Source organism: Piliocolobus tephrosceles, chromosome 5 (genome assembly GCF_002776525.5).
Source record: "Piliocolobus tephrosceles isolate RC106 chromosome 5, ASM277652v3, whole genome shotgun sequence".
NCBI lineage: Eukaryota > Metazoa > Chordata > Mammalia > Primates > Cercopithecidae > Piliocolobus > Piliocolobus tephrosceles.
The window spans coordinates 3510959-3535164 of NC_045438.1; the positions used below are offsets into that span (position 1 = coordinate 3510959).

Sequence of the window (24206 nt, forward strand, 5' to 3'; positions counted from 1 at the left end):
CACAGTAGAATTCATTTCTCACAGTTCTGGATTCTGGGAAGTTCAAGATCAGGGTGCCAGCAGATTTGGTGTCTGATGACAGCCTGCTTCTTGGTGCATAGACAGCTGTCTTAGTATGTCCTCACGTGGTAAAAGCACCAAGGGAGCTCTCTGGGATTTCTTTATAAGGGCATTAAACTCATTCACGAGGGTACTGCCCTCATCAACTAATCACCTGCCAAAGGCTGCACTTGCTATTACCCTCACATTGGAGGTTAGGCTTTCAATACATGAATTTGGGGATAAGGGAACACATGCAGTCCACAGCACTTGGGGATCTCAGCCAGTCTGGGGTTTAAATACCATCCATATGTCTTTCCTTTACTTCCCATGTAATCCTTTAATCCTGTTTATTCCACCTCTGAAACATATCTTAGCTCTATTTGCTTTCATCTCCCCTAGTAAACACTAGTCCAAGCCACTGTTACCAAAGCCTGTCTCCTGTCTGTCCTCGTCAATTCCACTTTTCTTACAGCACTCAAACTGATCTTTCATGATATAAATTAGATCATGCCACTCCCCTGCTTAAAATCCTCTCAGGGGCACCCCATTGAATCCAGGCTGTTATTCTGTTACTCTGACTCTCACTGTCCTACTAAACCTTAAGCCAGCTGGCCCGTTTGTGTATCGCCTGTCTCATTTCAGCCAACTGTCCCTCACTAACCCTTTCCCCACTGCCACACCCACTTGCTCCCAGCTTGCTTTCACCTTCAGGGGCTTTGTGCTAGCTGATCCACTTGCCAGGTACTCTTTCCCCAAACTTATCTCCTGTTTGGCTTCTGTACTGACCCCAGTTTAAATGTTACCCTTCTAAAATATCTTTTCTGTCCGGGCGTGGTGGCTCACACCTGTAATCCCAGCACTTTAGAAAGCCGAGGCAGGTGGATCATTTGAGGTCAGGAATTCGTGACCAGCCTGGTCGACATAGTGAAACTCCATCTCTACTAAAACTAAAAATTAGCTGAGCATGGTCACACACGCCTGTAATCCCAGCTACTGAGGAGGCCGAGGCAGGAGAATCGCTTCAATCCAGGAGGCAGAGGTTGCAGTGAGCCGAGATTGTACCATTGCACTCGGCCTGAGCGACAGAGCAAGACTTCATTCATCTCAAAAAAAAAAAAAAAAAAAAATTAACAAATTAAATAAAATATATTTTCTTACCGTCAACTCAGTATCTCATCCTCCAGTCATTCCCTATCACACCAACCTTTTTTAAAATCATAATACTTATGATTTTTTCTTTATTTTTATTTCTATACATTTGTTTTATAATCTTATTCAACAATCTTATTCAACACTGTATCTCACGCTGCACTTAAGATGTTTTCTGGAGCATAATAGTACTCGAATTTTTTATTTATTTGTCTCACTCAGTCGCCCACGCTGGAGTGCAGTGGTGCAATCTCAGCTCACCACAACCCTCACCTCTCGGATTCAAGCAATTCTTTTGCCTCAGCCTCCCGAGTAGCTGTAGCTGGAATTACAGGTGTGTGCCATGACTCCTGGCTATTTTTTTTTTTTGTATTTTTAGTAGAGATGAAGTTTCGCCATGTCGGCCAGGCTGGTCTCAAAATCCTGACCTCAAGTGATCCACCTGCGTCGGCCTCCCAGAGTGCTGGGATTACAGGTGTGAGCCACCATGCCTAGCCTAATTAGTATTTCTAAATGAAAAAGCTTACTTCAGTTATGTATTAACAAACAGTGATATTGCCACCCAGCAGCACTACTGTGCCTTTACCAATTGCCATGCCAGGTCTGTGATGTAAGCTCACTTGAGGTCACAGCTTGGGCAGCTGTACCCATTGGATTCAATATTTCCATGGTCTGCAACTGGGTATGGACAGAGGTAGTGACCACATGAGTTTAGATTTCAAATGTTCAAATATATTTCTGTCATGTAAAGCCCCAAATCTACACCTAGGGAAGGGATGATTTGGCATATTCCAGTTTATCAAATAATTCAGGAATCTTAAATAATATACATATTTTGTCTGATGACACCTTAAAGAGTGAAAATAAAATCTGCTTCTTGAGTAAATGGTATAAATTTTAGGTTAACTTCTAGTACTAGGACATCAGTTCTAAGAAATAAAAAGATGTTGGCTGGGCGCTGTGGCTCACGCCTGTAATCCCAGCACTTTGGGAGGCCGAGGCGGGTGGATCACGAGGTCAGGAGATCAAGACCATCCTGGCCAACATGGTGAAACCCCGTCTCTACTAAAAATACAAAAATTAGCTGGGCGTGGTGGTGGGCGCCTGTAATCCCAGCTACTCGGGAAGCTGAGGCAGGAGAATGGCTTGAACCCGGGAGGCTTTGGTTGCAGTGAGCTGAGATCACACCACTGCACTCCAGCCTGGTGACAGAGCAAGACTCTGTCTGAAAAATAAATAAATAAATAAAAAGATGTAAAAATACTACAACTAAAAGTTCTTCCAATTTTCTTAAGTTTTATGAAGTCTGGAGAAGTTAATTCTCTCATTATTATATAGAGAATATTATAAGTTTGGGAAAGAATAATAGAAAGAAGTAAAATTAAGTAGTGATATACATAAAAGCATGAGAAAGTTGAGATTGAGAAGTTATGAAGTAATCATAGAAAATTAATCTTTTTATCTCATATTTGCAACTTGACTAAGTTATATCATGAAATATCTTAGTCTAAGTTATTAGTAAAAAATTGTTTTCTAATAAAAACTTTAGATTGTGTCACTTCAAGAAATAATTACAATATGCAAAAAATGAAAACAAAAGAAAATTGCATTCTGTTTGAAAATTAGGCAATATAATATATAGCAATATAAATAAAACTATTATTTTGTATTTTTGGAAGGTAAAAAATGAGGTGGTTGAAATGAAATTATATTTTCATTTCCCCCTGTATTAGGAGGGAGGGAGGGGTATGTAGGTTTTTCCAGTGATTTATCACTTAAAATCATGTCCAGAGTAAAAACCACGTTAAAGCAATTTTTCCATTTAAATTAGCAATATAAATGTAAAATATTATTTTGTATTTTTTGAGGGTAAAAAAATGAGGTGACTGAAAATGAAATTATATTTTCATTTCCCCCCATGTTAGGAGGAAGTGGTATGTAGGTTTTTCCATCGGTATATCACTTAAAATTTCAATGAACTTCTGAAAAATGAGCCTATGTTGTAAATAATTTTGCCAAATATATCCTAGGAAATAGGATTAAAAAGATATAAAGGTATCTTTCTTCCTTTCCCCCTAATATAAAACCAGATTATTATTAAATCTTTAATTTCTAGTGATTATCTCATATTTATTTCTGGTTCCCAAATTATATGGTCAGTCAAGTTAGTGTTGCGGTTTTCACCACAATTCTCCGTGAACCTACGGCAAAGTGGGTGCAATGCTTTGAATAGTTACCTTGTAGCTTTCTGGGAGGAATTTAGAACAGTAATACCCCCTCTAGGTCCCTCAATAACCATCATCTTTTAAACTGAACTCTGATTTATATGGCTTAGCCTTTAGTAGTTTATATAGGTAAATCTGCAAGCCCACAGATATATCAGACATTGTTTTAAGGGATTATAGATAATTTAGACTGTGTGTCTTTAATTTCTTTTTGTTTAGTTTGTTTCTTAGAACTGTTTTCAACTTGTTTTCTCTTGAGCACATTATAATTAATGTTCTGTGTTTTACTCTCTGTTCTTATTCCTCTGTCTTGCACTTAGTTGATTTCTGAATGTTTCCCTTTATTCCTGTGATCTTTTCTTCATAGCGGCACTCTCTGGGTGAAGCTTTGCATAAATCTATCAACAATGTAAGTGAGCGGCACTTACAATTTGTACACAAGGGCATGTTGCACTTTTCATTTTGCATAAACAACATCACTGCTTTAAAGCTTCAACTTATATAAAAAATAGTTTGGCATTCAATAAGATATGTTTTGTATATGGGTAATAAAAGCTTCTAAACTTCAGTCTTTCATTTGTTTATGCATACATCTACCACATGTGTTAATAAGCATATATTGATTATAAAGCCAATTGAGATTTTACATCTGAGACATGCATTTCATTATTTTTATGTTTATTTTGAAAGATGTAGTAATATTTTTGAAAAACTATTAACTAGTTGGTTCATAAAAATGGAAATAAATGTAAAATTTTTTTGTTTATTTTTTTGAAAAACTAGCATTAGTGACTTCCTTTTTTAAAAGTACTGGATTGTTATGAAGGTTTATATGATTTAGAACATATTTTATACATTGTAATGTTATAATTATCAACAGATGAAAAGCAAAATGGAGCAAATCCCTTTCCTAAGAATTGACAAAGTGATCACTTTTTACTTACGTACACTCAAGTATGCAGAAATTCATCTTCAAAATAATATCCCATTTAACACCCATTTAAAAAATGTTTTCTTTGTATATCATAAGAAAAAATGAAATTTATTTTTCACACTAAACCCATACTCAACTTGTCCTTTAAAATTAGATGACAGAGAATTGAACATTGTTGAATATTTTTCTTGATGTTCTAAAGCAGGAGTCAGCAGACTTTTCTATAAAGGGCCAGATAGTAAATACTTTTGGCTTTGTGGTCCAGTTTCTGTGGCAGAAGCTCTATGCCATTGTAGTGTGAAAATACTTAATAGACAGTATGTAAATGAATGGGTATGACTGTATTCCAGTAACAATTTACAAAAACAGACTGTAGTTTACTAATGCCAGCCCTAGAGAAATCAAAGCTTTGAGCCTAGAGATGTCCTATGAAATTCTGATACTTCTGGAATGGAACTATTTCCTCATACCCCTGTAAGTTTTTTCTACTATGCAAGAAAATAAAAATTTTACGTAGTTTTCATATTCAGTCTTTTTTCTGTGTAAAAAATAATTAAAATACGCAAATACATTTAGCAGCATTTTCTTTCATGTCTTAAAAGAAACAATGAACATTTATCTCAGTGTTGCTGAAATAGGTTATATTTAGATATTCTTGTTAGCAATCACATAGAACATAGTACAAATTTTGGCATGATAGCTATATCAATACAGACATTTTGACATATGTGCTAATTGGGATAGAAATAAGAACCCAAATAGGATATGATTATTTTAAAAATTAATTGAATTATGCTTTAGAATATTTGTGACAACACAGCCACATTTTCTTCAATAGTTGTACTTTTTATTCATTAAACAAAAACCACCTTATTGAAATTACCTATTAATAACTGGAATGAAAGTGCCTTGATTCATCTCCTACAAAAAGAGTACAAGGGGCTGGTAACAGTGAAATCTATTTTATAACGTTATAGTCATTGAGGATTACCTTTTCACTCTGTCATCATCCACAACAAAACATGACTGTGTGAGAGTGTTGTACTCTGCAGGGTGAGCACCTGCCCACTCCCTCAGTACATGGTATGTACCCCCGCTTTCCATACAGGAGTTCAGTGCTTAGCACATTCACAAACAAGTGACGGTTATTGTTACACCTGTCCTTTAGAGATACTTTCTAGTTTTAGTTAATAATAAGAGAATGACTGGGGATATGGTCCACAAATATCTTAAGGACATTAGCAGCATTGTGGTGGTTTTTAATAATAAACTCAGTTTATACATCTTAGAAAATACAAAAAAAAAAAGAACAATTCAGAATTTTTTCAAAAAATCAATTTTTTCACTGATCATTAAGCACTGATCACAATGCCGGCTTTTCTTAACTAGTTTCCTCAGTAATAGCACATTAGTGATTAAAGAAGAAAAATAAATCATGTAGTTAAGATATTTGAGCACCTTTAAACGTTTTCCGTGAGCATTTTCATTAAGTCATTGACATAAGAAGAAGTTATTCCTACTGCCCTCTACTAAGCCTCGGTTAGCAGTTTTTTCCTGAGAGCTGCTCAGACTGATAGGCTAGCAGTTTTTAATGTTTTATATATTTGAAAGGATTGGAGTTATTATTAATACCTTAGAATTAGATTATTTTCTTGTCCCAGTCCTAATTCATCTGAAGGTACTAGGAGAGGGGCTTACCTTCCAGGGATTTCCATTTAATCCCTGAACAAACGCAGGTGTTCAGCCAACTGGGAAGAAAGGAAAGAGAGAGAACAGCTGTTGGAGAAGTGAGGGGCAGTGCCAGCCCTAGGAAGTCTATGTACTTATTAAAAAGAATGGGTCATATCGAAATATCATGAGTACCTTATAAATGCCACTTTGAAGGGAAGGAAAAAACTACAAAAACACAAACTGACTGTTCCCTCTACTGGAAAAATTATTAAACATCATTAAATCCCTCAGCATACTCATCTTGGAATAAGCTATATAAAGTTGAGTATGTGAAAACCACCTCATCCACATCTGCAGGTCAGGACACTCTCATGGTTTCACATTTGAAGTGGTGTTTATTTCTCTATGTGATACATATAGGATGTCTGTCCACATCAGCTGCCCCAGGGGTCTCTGTTTCAGCCGCTATGGACATTAAGCACTGATCTTTTGCGATGTGCCCTGGAGCCTCCGTAACTTTTGTATATAAGGCATAGCCAACATTTTATCAGATATATTCTCTACATTTGGTAAAATCATCTAGCCATTTACACATGATCTAGGTAAGAAAGCAAAAGAAAACAAAACAGTGAATTATATCAAGAGAGACCTAAGCCATTACAGTCTACAGTAATGCATACCAAAATATTAACACCGGTTACCCTTAGAGATTGGGATTTGGTGAGGAAAGGGAATAAAGGAGACTTTTCCTTTTATTTATATGTTCCTATATTTTTTAAATTTTCATAATGAACCACTTTTTACTTTGATAAATAGGAATAAACATATCTTAGGCAGCCTGGGCCCAATTCCAGACCTACTAAATCAGAATCTCAAGGGATCAGGGCATAGGCAACTGTCTTTATGAAAATCTACAGAGATGATTCTGATACGCAGCCAGGTTTGAGAATCACAGATTACATTTACTATCTCAGGACGTGCTTTATTTTAAGGACACATCATTTGTATACTTTCTACATTCTTTCATTTTTGTAACAAGACTCTAATCGTTTTTGAAGAAAAAAACACCGATATTGCATCAAAAACCAAAGGTTGTAGGTAAGATGTACATAATTAATGGCATGTCTCATATTGACATTCTGTCATACCCCATACCTCAGATTTGATATTTCAGTTTTTGTTTTGAGACAGTTCTTCCACTAACACCATTATAGAGGTATAGAATCTTTGTGAAACTGGTCTGTAAAAAGTAGGCTGGGCACAGTGACTCATGCCTGTAATCCCAGCACTTTCGGAGGCTGAGGCAGGAGGATCGCTTGAGCCCAGGAGTTCAAGACTAGCCTGGGCAACAGAGTGATACCTCATCTCTACAAATAATTTAAAATTAGTTGGTGCATGTCTGCGGTCCCAGCTCCTTAGGAGGGTGAGGTGGGAGAATCACTTGAGCCCAGGTGGTTGAGGCTGCAGTGAGCCATATGTGTGTGTGTGTGTGTGTGTGTGTGTGTGTGTGTATATATAAAATGGAGTTTTGTTCTTGTCACCCAGGTTGGAGTGTAGTGGTACGATCTCGGCTCACTGCAACCTCTGCCTACCAGTTTAAGTGATTCTCCTGCCTCAGCCTCCCAAGTAGCTGGGATTACAGGCACCCGCCACCACTCCCGGCTAATTTTTTGTACTTTTAGTAGAGACAGGGGTTCATCATGTTGGCCAGGCTGGTCTCAAACTCCTGACCTCAGGTGATCCACCTGTCTTGGCCTCCTAAAATGCAGGGATTATAGGCATGAGCAACAACCATGCCTGACCCATATATTTTTAATTTTTTCTTTTTGAAATTATTATAAAACTTTAATATTCCATTTTCAAAAAGACTGTAAAACTTTATTTTCAAAAAGGCAATCATTTTTTAAATGGTAGAGACAGAAGGTGGCAATTACTGTCAGTGCAGTTTGACCTTTAAAATTGTCTCTAAAATATCTGGCACTTATCAACCAGTAGAATATATTATATATTTCATATCTAAATGGCTGTGCTAAGAATTTAAAAACTAAAGATTAAATTATTTTCCAAAATAAAATTTGTTTTGGTTTATTTAAACAAAATAAGAAATAGAATTTTTTGAATTTTAACAAATGTATAGAACCTAATACCATGCACTACATAATTTGAATATAATATATAGTTTGAATTAACTACTTGTTCTCATTCTTTATTCAACACATACCTTTCTAGATAGTCTATAATTCTGTTATAAAAATACTTATCAAAATTGCCTAAATCTTTTAATGCAGAGGTTTTTTTTTCTTTTCTTTTGAGTTAAAGTTTTACATTAATATGTATTTCAACTGATTATATTAAGCTCAGCTGTTTATAGCTATAAAAATTAGTTCACTTTACATTGCTTTGCTCATTGTCTTTTAAAGTGCCATGTACTTTTCATGCTGAATAAAGGCTGACTGTTTATTGCAATTCTACTAATTTATTTTTAAAAGGAACAAAGTACATTTTGATGCTGCGTTGCATGATTAAGGCTTTCTGCATATAATTCACATTACTGTCTTGAGCATGAATTCAGAGATTTTAGATGGCCTTAATATTATTTTGATGTGCTTTCAAAGTTAAGAATACAAAATATCTAAGTATATTTGAGCACTAAACTGCATGATAATCTCTTTCTGCACATAGTTTATATTATTTTCTTGAGTGTAGATACAAAGATTAATCACATATCCTAAGATGGAAAGTACTATTTTGGAGTTCTTTCAAGGTAAAGTATATTACAATGTAAAATATTTATGTGTATTTTATTTTAGCTGGAGAAATTTAAAACTCTGTAGATTTTAAATATGTAACTTATATACTGTGGTACTTCCAATCATTCACTTTAAATATTGTATTTCTTCATAAGTTTCACCTGTTAATAGTTCAAATGTGAGTCAAATTAACACAAGAGGTCTATCAATTCAGCAAACTTTTGAAATAGGTATTGCAGAAAATAAGAAACACCAATGTGAGCTAATTGGTTTCCTACTAATTGAAGTACACACTAAATTTGAGGATAGGATCCAGGGCCACTGCTAGCCTATATGTCACCTTTGTGCAAAGCAGAAAAACGTGTCCATTCTTTTTGGAGGGACGCAGATCTGTACCAGGGCAGACAGCTTGGTGAGCAGAATGCTGGGTAGATTTTAAACCCCCAGAAAGGCAGCCCCATGGGTTCCCATGCTTAGGCTGGGACTAGGGTTTAACTTCCAAAGAGAGTGGGGTCGGTGCCTTCTCTATTTCAAGAACTAACTTTCTGGGAAGCGAATGGCTCTACCAGTTACAAATCAGTGTTCACAATGTCTGTGTTTGTTCTTGTTACCCTTTTATGGTTTATTTTTTCTTTCTAGGCTGTCTTCAATATTTATTTTGTCCTGATTTTCATTGCATAAAATAGTGAGAAGTCACGTGGTATAATTTATCCTATTCCATAAGGATGGCATTAGCTGTGGCTGTGACATTCTTATGCACATACCACATTTTCACATTTGCAGGATTTATTTCAGTCTGTAAATCGTGGGTGCTGCTGCCATTTAGAGGTATAAGGAGTTGTGACATCTGAAATCAGAGGGCTGCAGTTCCACCTTGGCTCCAAAACTTTAAAATAACCTCTGAAACCTTAGTTTTTTGTAGAAATTAATAAGCAGAATTCATAAAGTTTCAACAGGTAGAGTCACTTATTTGGAAATACATTAAAACAGATTAAACCTAGATTGTTTTATATGATTTCTCACCAGTGCTTGACTATTGCCATCAAGCCATGTGCTAACCTTTATAACTAACTCTGATTGATAACTTGGTCCAGAACCCTTCTGGAAGGCTAATCGTCACCCTAAGCTCACTACAGTCTGCGACTCCTCCTGCTGCTTTTTAAAGGGATATGGTGGCTTGCTTCGGACCTTTCCTTTTTCCAGTTAATGATTCTTTCCTCCGTTCTTCTTTTGCATATCTGGTGATTCCTCACCCTTTCTCTTTCTTTCCCAAGGTACCTTTCTTTGTGAGACGTGTGAGGCACCTTATGTCTGCTTTCTATCAATTAAAAGAGAGCCTTTTCCCATTTACAAAAACTCACTTTAAAGTTTCCTCTTTTCATTGGCTTTTTTGGCCACAGAAACTGTTTTACCAGTATATAAAAGCATAGAGTGTTTTAAGTTGCTTATGGAACACATTTTACAACTTTGTATCTGGTTCTCCTAAGTTCCTCTTAGATTTAGACTTCTTTTAGAACACAGTTATATAGTCTCAAGTTACAATATCCTGTGTATGAGAATAGAAATAGGTCCGTTAAATGGTTTTATCAAATGCATATATGAACATATATGATCTATACATATACCTGTTTTATGTTTTTATTCTTACAGAATAATTATAAGTATGTTAAGACATCTAGAAGTGATACAGACATACTGAGCTGATGTCTGTTTTCTAAAGGAGTGACAAATCAGTTTTCCGCAGTCAAAGAAAAGTACCTGACATTGTTATGATGGTTGAATAAAAGATTGTGGGACATTTGAGACATTTTGAAAACTTAAAGGTTTTCAAGCACTTTGAGTTAAATAAAAAATAAAAATTTACATAATGATTCTAAATTATAAACTGATATATCTTTTAAAGAGTAGGTTTTTAATTCTCAAATAATCTTAGCTAATATTTGTTGAATGCTTAGTACATGCCAGAGTCTGTTCAAAGTGAGCTATATGGAGTAACATAACCTGGTGAGGTGTTGATACTAGCAAGTGACAGAGCTAGGATTTTAACTCAGAGCTCACAGTCCTATTGCACTTTACTGCTTTACAAATAAGTGGTTTAACTATTCATACTCTTCCTTGAAGTGACCATAACCTAACGAAAATGTTAATTGTCTTATGTTTTTATTTCATATTATGAATTTTTATTGCAACATAACATGGGTATTCATTGTATTCTAAATGTGGGCTGCAGTGTTCTTTAGACAGTCTATAAACAATGTAAATAAACTATTTTCAGAATAATTACAGAAAGTAGAATTTTAAATGGTGATAGAAAATGGTTATTTTTGTGATATATTTTAGAACGTTTTAAATGGAAATATTAAGGCAGTTGTTTTACTATCATTAATATCTTTGAAGTGCTTTTCCCCCTTTGATGGATAGTTTGTGAACTATGCCTTGTATTTCTTCTTCGTTGTGTACCATTCTGGGGCATAGATTTCCTTGCTGAAACAGAATCTGGAGATACAGCTTTCCCAGTCTCAGACTTCTTTGCAACAACTGCAAGCCCAGTTTACGCAAGAGCGACAGCGGCTTACGCAAGAGCTTGAAGAATTAGAGGAGCAACATCAGCAAAGACACAAATCATTAAAAGAAGCACATGTCCTTGCATTTCAAACTATGGAAGAGGAAAAGGAAAAGGAACAGAGAGTAAGTTTTATGTGACATACGTTCAAATGTAATCCAACAGCCTAATAATAATTAGTTACATTAAAAAAATGATTTTCTATTTTTTGAGACAGGGTCTCACTCTGTCACCCAGGCTGAGGTGCAGCAGCACGATCATGGCTAACTGCAGTCTCAGCTTCCTAGACTGGTGATTTTCCCACCTCAGCCTCCTGAATAGCTGGGACTATAGGCACACACCATCATGCCTGACTAATTTTTAATTTTTTTTGTAGAAACAGGTCTCGCTGTGTTGCCCAGGCTGGTCTTGAATTCTAGGGCTCAAGCAATCCTCTCACCTTGTCCTCCCAAATTGCTGGGATTACAAGGGTGAGCCACTGTGCCCAGCCCATTCAATATATAGACAAAATACATTGAATCAAACTGGTTTTATAATGATTTATTTATTCTACTGAAATGACCCTAATTGTTTTTTCTAATGTTGATTATGTTACGTCTAGTTTTCTTGAAAATGAACCTAAACATTTTGTATTTCTTAAATAATAACTGAGTTTTAGTAACTGTTTTCTATTTTGTTTGCATTTTCCTTTCTATATTCTAGCATAATAATTTGAATTTGTCTTGTTCTAGGCTCTTGAAAATCATTTACAACAGAAGCATTCTGCAGAGCTTCAATCATTAAAAGATGCACACAGAGAGTCAATGGAGGGCTTCCGAATAGAAATGGAACAGGAGCTTCAGACTCTTCGGTTTGAATTAGAAGACGAAGGAAAGGCTATGCTTGGTATTTTGAAAAGATTACAATCTTGTCATATTCATATGTACATTTTTAACATTTTTTTAAATTCAACATAGAATCACCAAGTTTTATTTTAAAATTTTGAAACATCAAAATGAATATCTAAGTGTATTGCATATTTTATTTGAAGTTACCAGATGAATAGACAGGACACAAACAGTAAAGTGAATTCCCCTCAGCTGTCTCTGTACTCCAGCTATGCAAGCAACACTGCTGGTACTCTAATCTGTCCTTTTGGACTAAGTGGACTCAGCACATTGAGGTGTTCCAGAAATCAATCACCGCCCAATAGAAAGGGCATGGAGCCACATGTCCTTAGACTGTGTGGTCATATGGTTCTTTCCACTTCAAGATTTTGTTTTAATGGGAAAAGTGAGGATTGGGTCTGACTTTTCTGTTGAGATATATATTTCTTTGAGATTTCTACCTGTGAGGTGTTCATATCATTACTTTTTATAAGGAGATAAGTTGAGTTTTGAAGAAAAACTGGGTATGTATTTAAAGATTTGTTTTGGGTTTTGTTTTTTAATGTCATTCAATAACTTTTTATTCTTACCATCTCAGTTTTCTTCTGTTTGGCTTTATTCCACATTCTCCTAATATTTGTAACATGTTGTCATACTTCAGTGGCACACTCTTTCCAAGTAGGAATTTGGAGCAAAGAAGACTGAAGTGTTATCAATATTTTGGGCCTCAAAGGGAAAGCCATCTGACTCTGTTTCTCATCTATAATGTTGCTTGGAGTCCCAGACGAAGTGGTTAAAGCTCTCCTCTTCTTCCTTTAAAACCCACTATGACTGCTAGCATGAAAATCAGATTAAATGTAGACATTTGTCAAAGATTTGTGAAAAACCTGTTCATGTGCTAGAGATTGCTGAGCAAGGAGAATTAAAAAATGAACTACTGCCCTGTCTTTGCACAGGAATTGCCGTCAAACGTAGAGGTAGCCTTTATAGAAATGTGGCCAAAAGGGAATACACATGTTCCACAGCTTTGTGAGGGCAGGCAAAAACAGTCCTAGTGTTGGAACTATTGTTGTTTAGTCCTTTGAAACATACTCCACTAAACATGATTTAAATATATCGTTGTTGGCCGGGTGCAGTCGCTCACACCTGTAATCCCAGTACTTTGGGAGGCTGAGGCAAGTGGAAATCCTGAGGTCAGGATTTTGAGTTCAGCCTGACCAACATGGTGACACTCCGTCTCTACTAAAAATACAGAATTAGCCGGGCATGGTAGCTGTAATCCAAGCTACTTGGGAGGCTGAGGCAGGAGAATCACTTGAACCTGGGAGGCTGAGGTTGCAGTGAGCCGAGATCGCACCATTGCACTCCAGCCTGGGCAACAAGAGCAAAACTCCCAGCGGTTGCTGGGTCATATGGCAGCTGCATGTGTAATTTTGTAACAAACTGCAAAAGGTTTTCTGGAGTGACTGTACCATTTTACGTCCCTACTAGCATCATATAAATTTTGCTCACATCCTCACCAACAGTTGATGTTGTCATTATATTTTATCCTTTCTGATAGGAATGTAGTGATAACTCATCATTAAAACTGGTTTTAATTTGCGTTTCCCTAATGGCTCATGATATTGAGCATTTTTCTTGTGCTCATTTGCCATCTGTATATCTCTTTTCTGATTGGATTGTTTACATTTTACTGTTGCATTTTAAGAGTTGTTTATATATTATAGATACTGGTCCTTGTTGGGATCCTTCAGTTCTACATTTTGTTCATTATTTCATTGAAACTACTCTCCTTGAGATCACCACTGAGCTTTGAACTTCCAAATCCAAAGTATTCCCACTTACTAGCTTCCATCTTATTTGCCCTATCTTCAACATTTGAGCCCTTTGACCACAACCTTCTTGAGTAAAAAATACTTGATTTTCATAATAATATACTATACTTACTATATTCCTACTTTTCTGACCTCTACTCCTTCATCTCATATACTGTCCTGTTTCCACATGCATCCATCAAATATTAGGATTTCCCAGGATTCAGCTCTATCTTGGTTTGTTTTCTGTTGCTATAGCAGAATACCACAGACTGGCTAATTTATAAAGGAAAGAGGTTTACTTGGCTTATGATTCTGGAGGCCAGGGAGCTGGCAACATCTGGTGAGGGCCTTGTGCTGCTTCGTAGCTTGGTGGAAAAGTGGAAGTGGGGAGAGGGCCTGAGCGCTAGAAAAAAATGGGGTGGAGCTCCTATGCTTGCTAACCATTCCTGCAAGAAAGCCATTAATCCCTCCTAATGACCTAATAACCTCCTAAAGGCCCCACCTCCCAACAGTGCCACAGTGACAATCAAATTTCAACATGTGTTTCAGAGGGGAGAAACCATATTAAACCACAGTAAGCCCCCAGTCTTCCGGTCTCTTTTTTAATCTTCAGCCTTTTCTTGGTTTATTGCATTCACATCCATGGTTGCGACCACCAGCTATGTGCTGCTGATTCCACATATTCATTTCTAGACCACACCTCTCTTCTTGTACCTTAGGTTTCTGTTTCTTACGCATTGTTAGACAGATATTCTAACTTATACTGAACATTTAAAAATATGAACCCACTGTCTCCCATAGTCCAAAATGTGTTTATATTCCTGTACCTCCTATTCCGATTAATGGTATCACTGTTTACCCACTTGCCAAAACCAGGAAAATGGGAGTCACAATCGGCTTTTTTTCTTTTCTTTTTCTTTTTTTGAGACCGAGTCTCACTCTGCAGGAATACAGTGATGCCATCTCAGCTCACTGCAGCCTCTGCCTCCCAGGTTCGAGCAGTTCTCCTGCCTCAGTCTCCCAAGTAGCTGGGATTACAGGAGCCCGCCACCACACCTGGATGATTTTTATATTTTTAGTAGAGACAGGGTTTCACCACGTTGATCAGGCTGGTCTCAAACTCCTGACCTCAGGTGATCCACCCACCACGGCCTCCCAAAGTGCTAGGATTACAGGCGTAAGCTACCGCACCCGGCTGACTTTTTTTCTTTCACTGCCACATCCTATTACTCCCTCTCTTAAACATTTCTTCTATTTGTTTCTTCTTCTTTAGTCCTCTGCCATACTTTGGTTTTGGTTGTATCATTTCTCACCTGGATTATTGCCATAACCTTGCAGATCTTCTTTCACACAGTACATTCTCTAAACTCCAGTCAGGGTAAACTTTGTAATGCTCAAATCTCACCATATGACAACCCACTTCAAATCCTTCAGTGATTCCTCATGTCCTACCTTAGTGCGTGTCAAAGTTTCCCACTGAAAAAGGCCTTAACACCAAGGGAAACAACTTCTGCTTTACATGGCGGTCTCAAGAGGAGCCTGAATTGGCTAGCTACAAGCACAGCTTGTCTTGGAAGTCTCATGTTTTCACTTTAAAATTTATAAATGTGTATTTTACTCACTTAAATCTGTTTATGTAATATATAATTAATGGATTTTCCAAAAATCTTCAAGTAAAATTCATGTTTCAAAAGATGATCAGGTTCTTTCACGCATACCGCCAAACATATCCAAGTTTGAGAACTATGAGCCTTAGGTTAAAATAAAAAACATTTTGTACTAAAACTTTCTCCCACTAGGTTCCATTTGCTTTACAGCATGACCATGTGCACTGTGGCCTTCTGCCATACCCTCTTATAGTTTGCCAGACAGACCAGGTTCTTTCTGTTTTATGTATGATATCCCGTCTTCCTGAATGCTTTTTCCTTCTCTTTTTGGAGAACTCCTACTTGGTCTTCAGACAGTTACTGTGACAATTCCCTTCCCCAGTTTCCCTTTCCCAGAACATTTGAGTTCTTACAGTACTGTGCTTTTGTCATACCTAATAGTCATCTCTGATACCCTAGTTAGTTTTCTGGCACAATGTCTTCCCCTCAACCCTATGCACTTATAGAGATACTGTCATATTTCGTTCCCCCTTAGAACAGTGCCTGGCATTCAATCAATGTTTATGGACTGTATGAAATAATCCCAAACTCAAATGAAGGTGATGACCTTCAGATCACTAACAACACTGACCAGCCAGGCTCCTTTAGGGATATTTTTGAAGAATTCTTATTTGGGTGAGAAGTTGCCTCCTAAATATTTGTTATGGCACCATTAAACTCTAAAATTTTATTTATGTATTATTATTATTATTTTTTTGAGATGGATTCTCACTCTGTCACCCAGGCTGGAGTGCAATGGTGTGATCTCGGCTCACTGCAACCTCCGCCTCCCAGGTTCACGCAATTCTCCTGTCTCATTCTCCTGAGTAGTTGAGATTACAGGCACCCACCACCACACCCGGCTGATTGTTTGTATTTGTAGTAGAGACGGCGTTTCACCACATTGGTCAGGCTGGTCTCGAACTCCTGACCTCAGGTGATCCACCCACCTCAGCCCCTCAAAGTGCTGGGATTATAGGCATGAGCCCCTGTGCCTGACCAAATTGTATTATTCTAGTAGTGAAAGAGATGAATTAAAAATACTTCATCTCCATTAGCGCTTTACTTGCATACTGAAAGCATGTATAAAAATACCTTGATCCACTTAAACATTTGAAATTTTTTATATCCTCATCAAAGCTAGATTAACTTTAAATTCATGATAGTACATTGTAGTCTATAATATTTAAATTTGTGAGTTTGTAATAATCTATTAATTTAATGGACATACACAAGTGTTGTGATTTTTAAATAACTTTTTTTACTTCTATAATTTTTATCTGAAGTATTGATAATATGTTTCAAAGGTACCAAACGTATTTTTGCCTTGCGATTCCAGCTTCCTTGCGCTCAGAACTCAACCATCAACATGCAGCTGCAATTGATTTGTTACGGCATAATCATCATCAAGAATTGGCAGCTGCCAAAATGGAATTAGAGAGGAGCATAGACATCAGCAGAAGACAGGTGAGTCAGAGTGTTCTGTACTGTCTGAATAGATTGAATGTTCATAATTTTCTGAAAATTATTTTGTAGTAACTCTTATTTTCACCGGTTATCACATTCTATTTATATTGAAGAGCTTAATTTAATTAATTTATTTATTTGAGACAGGGTCTCACTTTGTCACCGAGGCTGGAGTGGGGTGGCACGATCACAGAAGGGAGCTTGACTGTCAGATAACTGCTAGAGCGGCACTAAACTAAGTCTGCTTTGTAAGCCATGTGATGTGTGTTCTTTTGGGAGGGCCTCCTTGGATGCACTTTCTCTCTAGATTCTAGGCAGTGGTGCCACAATTATTCTTCAAAATCATGTAAAACTTAACTGAGAAGGTAGGAGCCCTGTGTTCTAATCTCAACTCAGCCACTGGTTATCAATCATCTTTGGGCATTGGTTTCCTCATCTGTAAAATGAGAGAGATGTCCTTTGACCTTTTGGGTTCCTTGGAACCTGACATTATTGAAGCTATATCCATATACACACTTACATGTGTGGAAAGAGAAGAGGCCTCGAGATTTTCTCACTTCAGCAGTTTGCTTTTGAAGAAGCAGTGTCAGAATGATTACATTCGACATTCCAGTGTGTCATTTTCTTTCCCGCAGATAAACACAGAAATCAAATATGTAGAAAACTTCTAAAAATTACTTTTTTTGTTTCTACAGAGTAAGGAGCACATGTGTAGAATTACAGATCTACAAGAGGAATTAAGACACAGAGAGCATCACATCTCTGAATTGGATAAGGAGGTTCAGCACCTTCATGAGAATATAAGTGCCCTAACCAAAGAACTGGAATTTAAGGGGAAAGAAATTCTCAGAATACGAAGTGAATCTAACCAACAGATAAGGTATGCCATTAAGTACAACGGAAGGAATATGCAGTGTCATCTGAAAAACTGTTGTGCTGATATTTAGTAATCTATGCCTATTTTTGTGACTAGACTACCTCTCTAGTAAAATATTGAAGACCACTTTTTACTTTATTTGATGACTGTATTATAATCTAGAACACAGATGAAATGTTTGTATCTTGAATGATGTACATGTATTCATTCACTTTGGAAACTGTATATAATTAACTGAAATCTTCTAAAAATGTTATTTGAAAAAGCATTAAAGGAGACAACTTTAACAAAGCCAGAAGCTTATAGCAGAAAGTAAGTAGCTTAATTTAGGCTGTTTACATTAATTTTCTATATATTATACCAAAAACCATTTCAAATCTGGTAGAATAATAGAAAGTTTTGAAAGCTTGACTTCAGAATAACATTTTCTTAACTAAAAATAAATCAAACAGGTTGCATGAACAAGATTTAAACAAGAGGCTTGAAAAAGAGTTGGATGTCATGACAGCAGACCACCTCAGAGAGAAAAATATCATGCGGGCAGATTTTAATAAGACTAACGAGCTACTCAAGGAAATAAATGCAGCTTTACAAGTGTCGTAAGTTATATTATATAAGAAAATTCATATGTGGATACTAAATTTAGGAGCGCTGTGTTTAACCTCAGATTAGCTGTTATTTTGACTCTAATAGAAAGGATACTTCAAAAAGAAAATTTTAGTGCGGTGTTACAGATGGTAATTGCAGTGCTATATGTTCTTTAATTAGGATGAGGCAGTTGAATGATGATGGTCACTCTGATTTTAGTGTTTGCTGTTATTAGAGGTGATTTTTAAATCCTTTTGGGCCAAGTATGAGCTCGGGTATCTGCCTTGTATAACAGCTCATAACCTCATGCTTTTGCAGAAATGATTTACAATAGACTCAGTTCCTTGGCTGTCCTTTTTCCTGGCCTCAGTGATATTCCTCAGAGACTGAAATCTTGGCATCCCCCACTTCATGCTCTGAAAAGCATGGTCACAGAAAGAATAACATCAGTCTGTCTGTGTGTCCTCTCTCCTTAGGAATGTTAAAAAAGTAAAGGTTGTGTCCTTGTTTTTCCTTTATTCTGTTGCATATGGTTTTGCACATTATGAATCTTCAGTAGGTAGCAAAAAACTTAGTTTTTGATTTTATGATCATTTTTAATAATCGAAAAATTAGTATTTACTTTTAAGTAAACTACCTGCTTTGCTAGACCCTCCTTTCATTTTAATGCTTCTACTTGGGTCCATGCTAACCAACCATGTTTCTTTTTTCACCAGAAACCGACTGCCAGCAGGTAATTACCCCCTAGCTTTAGGTGTTTACTCCTTTAGTTAAAAACAGACACATATCAAATTGATATTTGACCAGCACTATTCAATAGATTGTCTGTGATAATGAAACTGTTTTGTATCTGCTTTGTCCAGGTTAGTAGCTTCTAGCTAAAAATAGCTATTGAACACTTGAATTGTGGTTAGCATAACTGAGGAACTGAATTTTTAAATTTCATTTAATTTTAATTAATTTAAATGTAAATAGCCATATACAGACTAATGGCTACAGTGTTGTAAGGCGTAGTTTTAGACAATTGGTTGTTTCTGTTCCATATCCTTAAAGGCAGCGTGCTTGGATCTGCTGAATGGTTTGGATTTAGACAGGTAATGAGCAGGGAGAGTTGGTTCCAACCTATGGAGCTGTGGGAAACAATATATGAACTGTTCCCAAGGACTGGGGAATTCTATTGAAGTTTATTCTCAGCTGCACCCTGGCTTTAAAACTTTGAAATCAGAAGAGTCCTGTAGATTCCTGGAAGGCGGTGGTGGTAGGGGCTGAAAGGACACGGTGCAGGCTGCCGCTGAGGAAGCTTTGGGGCAGATGCACCTTCTTGCTTCTGCTCCTGCCCCAAATCCTGTTGAACTCCCTTCCTGGAGACGGAAGGGTGAGGCAACACATGTAAAGGATGGGAAATACCCCAAGTCTGTAAGTATTGTAGAAATGGTGATGAGTTCTAAATTGCTTATGGAATGATGATTATTAGAAATCCTGTTCTCTGGTGCTGAAAGTTAAAGTCTTAGATTTTCAGAGAGTTCTGTAAAAATTTTATTTTTCAGTGATATAGTAGTAAAAACTTTATATCTAATAAAAATGTCCTGATTCTGGTTTCTTTTAGAAACAAATGAGAGAATGGGCTGTCTGATTTTTTTTTTATCTAAATGATTTCCTCTGTAAGTAAAGAAAGTTTAAGCTAAATGAAAACATTCTTTACAACCTGAGGTCACGGCCGATCTTTTAATATATGCAAAAAGATGGTTCCGAGGTTATTATTGATGGTTTAGGTTTATTTCACAAAAGATGATTTCTTCTTGAGAGAAATGTTGAGTTTCTGTACTTAGATTTTAAATAGGTCAGTAATCCCCAGTTGAAAAGAAGCACTCCGTTATACCTGAATTCCTAATTTTTTTAAAGTTTTGAGTCCTTTCATCTATAATACTCAATTGACTTTTGTTGTTGTTGTCCCTTGATTATGAATTTACCATTCAGATTATTTTTGCAAGCTTTGTGAGGTACAGAAGTAGTCGTGTCACAAATCAGAGTCTGTGCCTAATTTATGGGAAAAGAAAGGTTCAGCGTTAAAGTGCTTCAATTAGTATATTTCCTTTATTTAAGAGTTTAGAAAACGATGATAGAGTTTTTTCATCTTTATAAAATTAAAGTCCTAGGATACATGTGTGCATAATATACTATTGTTTGGTTATGAAACAATAGTATACTATTTTTGGTTCTAAAATTCACTGATTTTATTTTTTTATCCTTTTTTTTCTTAACCAGAGTATAACTTGGAAACTTTGTATACAGTTTTTTAGGCATTTGTAATTTAGTCCTGTGTTGTTCATGAATCACAGATATTGACCTATATGTTGTCAGAGTCCAAGAAAGCAGGGCATGCATGCCTGATGAGAATCCGTCAGTGGCCCTGATTAGTAATTTTATATGTTCTACTTCTCCTTTCTCCTTTTTTCCCCCTTTCTCTTCTCTCTTCTATTACTTTTAATGGAAATCTGTAAAATTTGAGTAAAAGGCTACACTTGTGTGGTACTCTCAAGGCGGCATTTCCCAGGCTTTCATCATTCATATACATCCCGGGGAATTGGGTCATTTCTGGCTACGTATATTATTTTCTTAATATTTTTAATTGACTTATTTTAACTTACATATTTAACAGGAAAACTTGATATCACTACAGTAGAACATTTATCACTACTGAAAAATGTTATCCTTTATTCTAAATAGAAGCTAAGCTATAATTATATAAATGTAAATTTTGTGCAAATAAAAACAATGTTATTAGATTCTAGCTAGCATTTACGCTGAAGTCCTGCCTGAGTGTTGTGAACTAGAGTAATGAACATAAGTTATGAAGGCCATTTTAGACACATAGACCTGGCTGGGCACAGCGGCTTATACCTGTAATCCCAGCCCTTTTGGGAGGCGGAGGCAGGCGGATCATCTGAGATCAGGAGTTCGAGACCAGCCTGACCAACATGGTAAAACCTCGTCTCTACTAAAAATACAAAAAGTAGCCGGGTGTGGTGGCAGACACTTATAATCCCAGCTACTCGGGAGACTGAGGCAGGAGAATCGCTCAGAGGTGGAGGTTGCAGTGAACTGAGATTATGCCATTGCACTGCAGCCTGGGCGGCAGAGCAAAACTCCATCTCAGAGAAAAAAAATATATATGTGTGTGTGTGTGTGTGTGTGTGTGTACACCCAAACAATTTTTTTTCTTGTGATTAGAAAGATTAAAGAAGAACAAACTTAAAAACAACTGTGTATCCACGAACAAAACCAAACACCGCATGTTCTCACTCATAAGTGGGAGTTGAACAATGAGAACACATGGACACAGGGAGGGGAACATCACACATGGGGCCTGTCAGGGGATGGGGGGCAGGGGGAGGGAGAGCAATTAGGAGAGATACCTAATGTAGATGATGGGTGCAGGAAACCACCATGGCACATGTACACCTATGTAACAAACCTGCATGTTCTGCACATGTATCCCAGAACTTAAAGTATAATTGAAAAAGAAAAAAATGGTGTTACCAGTTGTTCACACCTGGACTAAATTTTAGAAGCAGTGCTGGTTATGAGGGTTGCTTGCAGCAACTGAAGAAAAGAAAAATATTGACTAGTCTTGGCTTGAAATGGATATTGGAATAGTACCAAGTTTTCTTTCTATAAGAATTTTGAAAGACTAGTAATTATTGAAATATATATGCAAGTTAAATATATATCATGTTACTTGTTCTCTCCTTTAATGCTTTCCTGTTTGTGTTTACATGGATTATGTTTTTTCTATGTATAATCAATTATATTTTCCTATTTAATATCTAGGTATTTTTCTTATTAAACATTTTTGGTGATGTAAAAATATTGTATTAGTCCATTCTCACGCTGCTAATAAAGGCATGCCGGAGACTAGGTAATTTATAAAGGAAAGAGGTTTAATTGACTCACAGTTCAGCATGGCTGGGGAGGCCTCAGGAAACTTACAGTCATGGTGGAAGGAGAAGTAAACACATCCTTCTTCACATGGTGTCAGGAAGGAGAAGGGCGAAGCAAAGGGGGAAAAGATTTTCCCTTATAAAACCATCAGATCTTTTGAGAACTCACTATCATGAGAACAGCAGGGGATAACTGTCCCCATGATTCAGTTACCTCCCACCAGGTTTTTCCCATGACACATGGGGATTGTGAGGACAAAATTCAGGATGAGATTTGGGTGAGATACAGCCAAATTGTATCAGATATTTTATAGAGAAGATTAACTGATAGTAATTCTGTAGGCAAAGGATGTTTAAGCTAAGTAAAAACACTGCAATTTGGATTCAGGGGTAGACCTTTATTATGCAAAAAAAGTGGTTCAGAGATTTTTTTTTTTTTTTGCAAGCTCCGCCTCCCGGGTTCCCGCCATTCTCCTGCCTCAGCCTCCCGAGTAGCTGGGACTACAGGCGCCGCCACCTCGCCCGGCTAGTTTTTTGTATTTTTTAGTAGAGACGGGGTTTCACCGTGTTAGCCAGGATGGTCTCGATCTCCTGACTTCGTGATCCACCCGTCTCGGCCTCCCAAAGTGCTGGGATGACAGGCTTGAGCCACCGCGCCCGGCCGTGGTTCAGAGATTTTAACTGAACGCTTTAGATTCACTTTAACTTTTCAATTAACAAAAAGATAGAAATAATAGTTTTAAATAAGTCTTTACATTTAGTTGCTTACCATTGATACCAAGTATTCTTGCTCAGCTGCGGGAGGCAGTTCATAAATCTTGTACTTTGCTTTTAATGATAAAAGAAAGTGCTCCAGTGACATCTTGTGGTTTCTCCAACATAAAACCCAAATTGCTATTTCTTTTACTAGTTTAGTATTTCTTGACTTTCTTAAAATCTTTGCCCATAAAATACGTAAGAATTAACTCTGCCATATTGGGAAAAAATGCAAGGTCACTTTATGTGAGTTAACAAATCACATTATTTTTCACTTGGTCTTTATTGTCACAAAAGAACAAAAGTAAAGATAGTGGAACTTAACACGTTGTACAGCAAAGTTGTTCAACCCACGGCCCGAAGGCCATATGCGGCCCAGGACAACTTTGAATGCGGCCCAACACAAATTCGTAAACTTTCTTAAAACATGGTAAGATTTTTTTTTTTTTTAGCTCATCAGCTATCGTTAGTGTATTTTATGTGTGCCCGAAGACAATTCTTTAAATGTGGCCCAGGGAAACCAAAAGATTGGACACCCCTGTTGTACAACTTACCTCACACTGATCTGTCAAACTCCCAGCTGATCCTGAGACAATCACTTCCTCATTTCCTCATCTCCTTCATACCTCCCAACACCCTAATTGAGAACTTTAGCCAGGGGACTGGATAGAGAGCCTAATACATTATCTCCAAATCTTTAGCTTGGGCTGAATTTGTGGAGGGATTTTATGGTACTCAAATACACTGAGATTCAGGTACCTCTCTAGGGTTTTGGGTGGGAATAGGAGTATATAACTGACTTCTGGAAGACAGATCATCTACAAGTTACTCAGTATTCATGAGTGAATAATTTTTTCTAAGAATCTTTATTAACCATAATTCTATTGAATAATGTTATTGAAATTCTGTTTAAG

The 24206-nt window shown here is 36.9% G+C and overlaps 1 protein-coding gene across 2 annotated transcripts in view; it reads left to right on the forward strand.

Moving 5' to 3' along the window:
• FAM184A (family with sequence similarity 184 member A) overlaps window positions 1–24206 on the forward strand; it is a 119267-nt gene that overhangs the window by 87137 nt on the left and 7924 nt on the right. For both annotated transcript variants that reach the window (XR_002733079.1, XM_023218999.1), the window contains exons 10-14: window positions 11247–11459; window positions 12066–12219; window positions 17003–17130; window positions 17826–18010; window positions 18460–18606. Coding sequence is in view for 1 of the 2 variants with exons in the window: in XM_023218999.1 (XP_023074767.1) it covers window positions 11247–11459; window positions 12066–12219; window positions 17003–17130; window positions 17826–18010; window positions 18460–18606 (827 nt within the window). In the remaining variant the exon portion in view is untranslated. The remainder of the gene's footprint in view (window positions 1–11246; window positions 11460–12065; window positions 12220–17002; window positions 17131–17825; window positions 18011–18459; window positions 18607–24206) is intronic.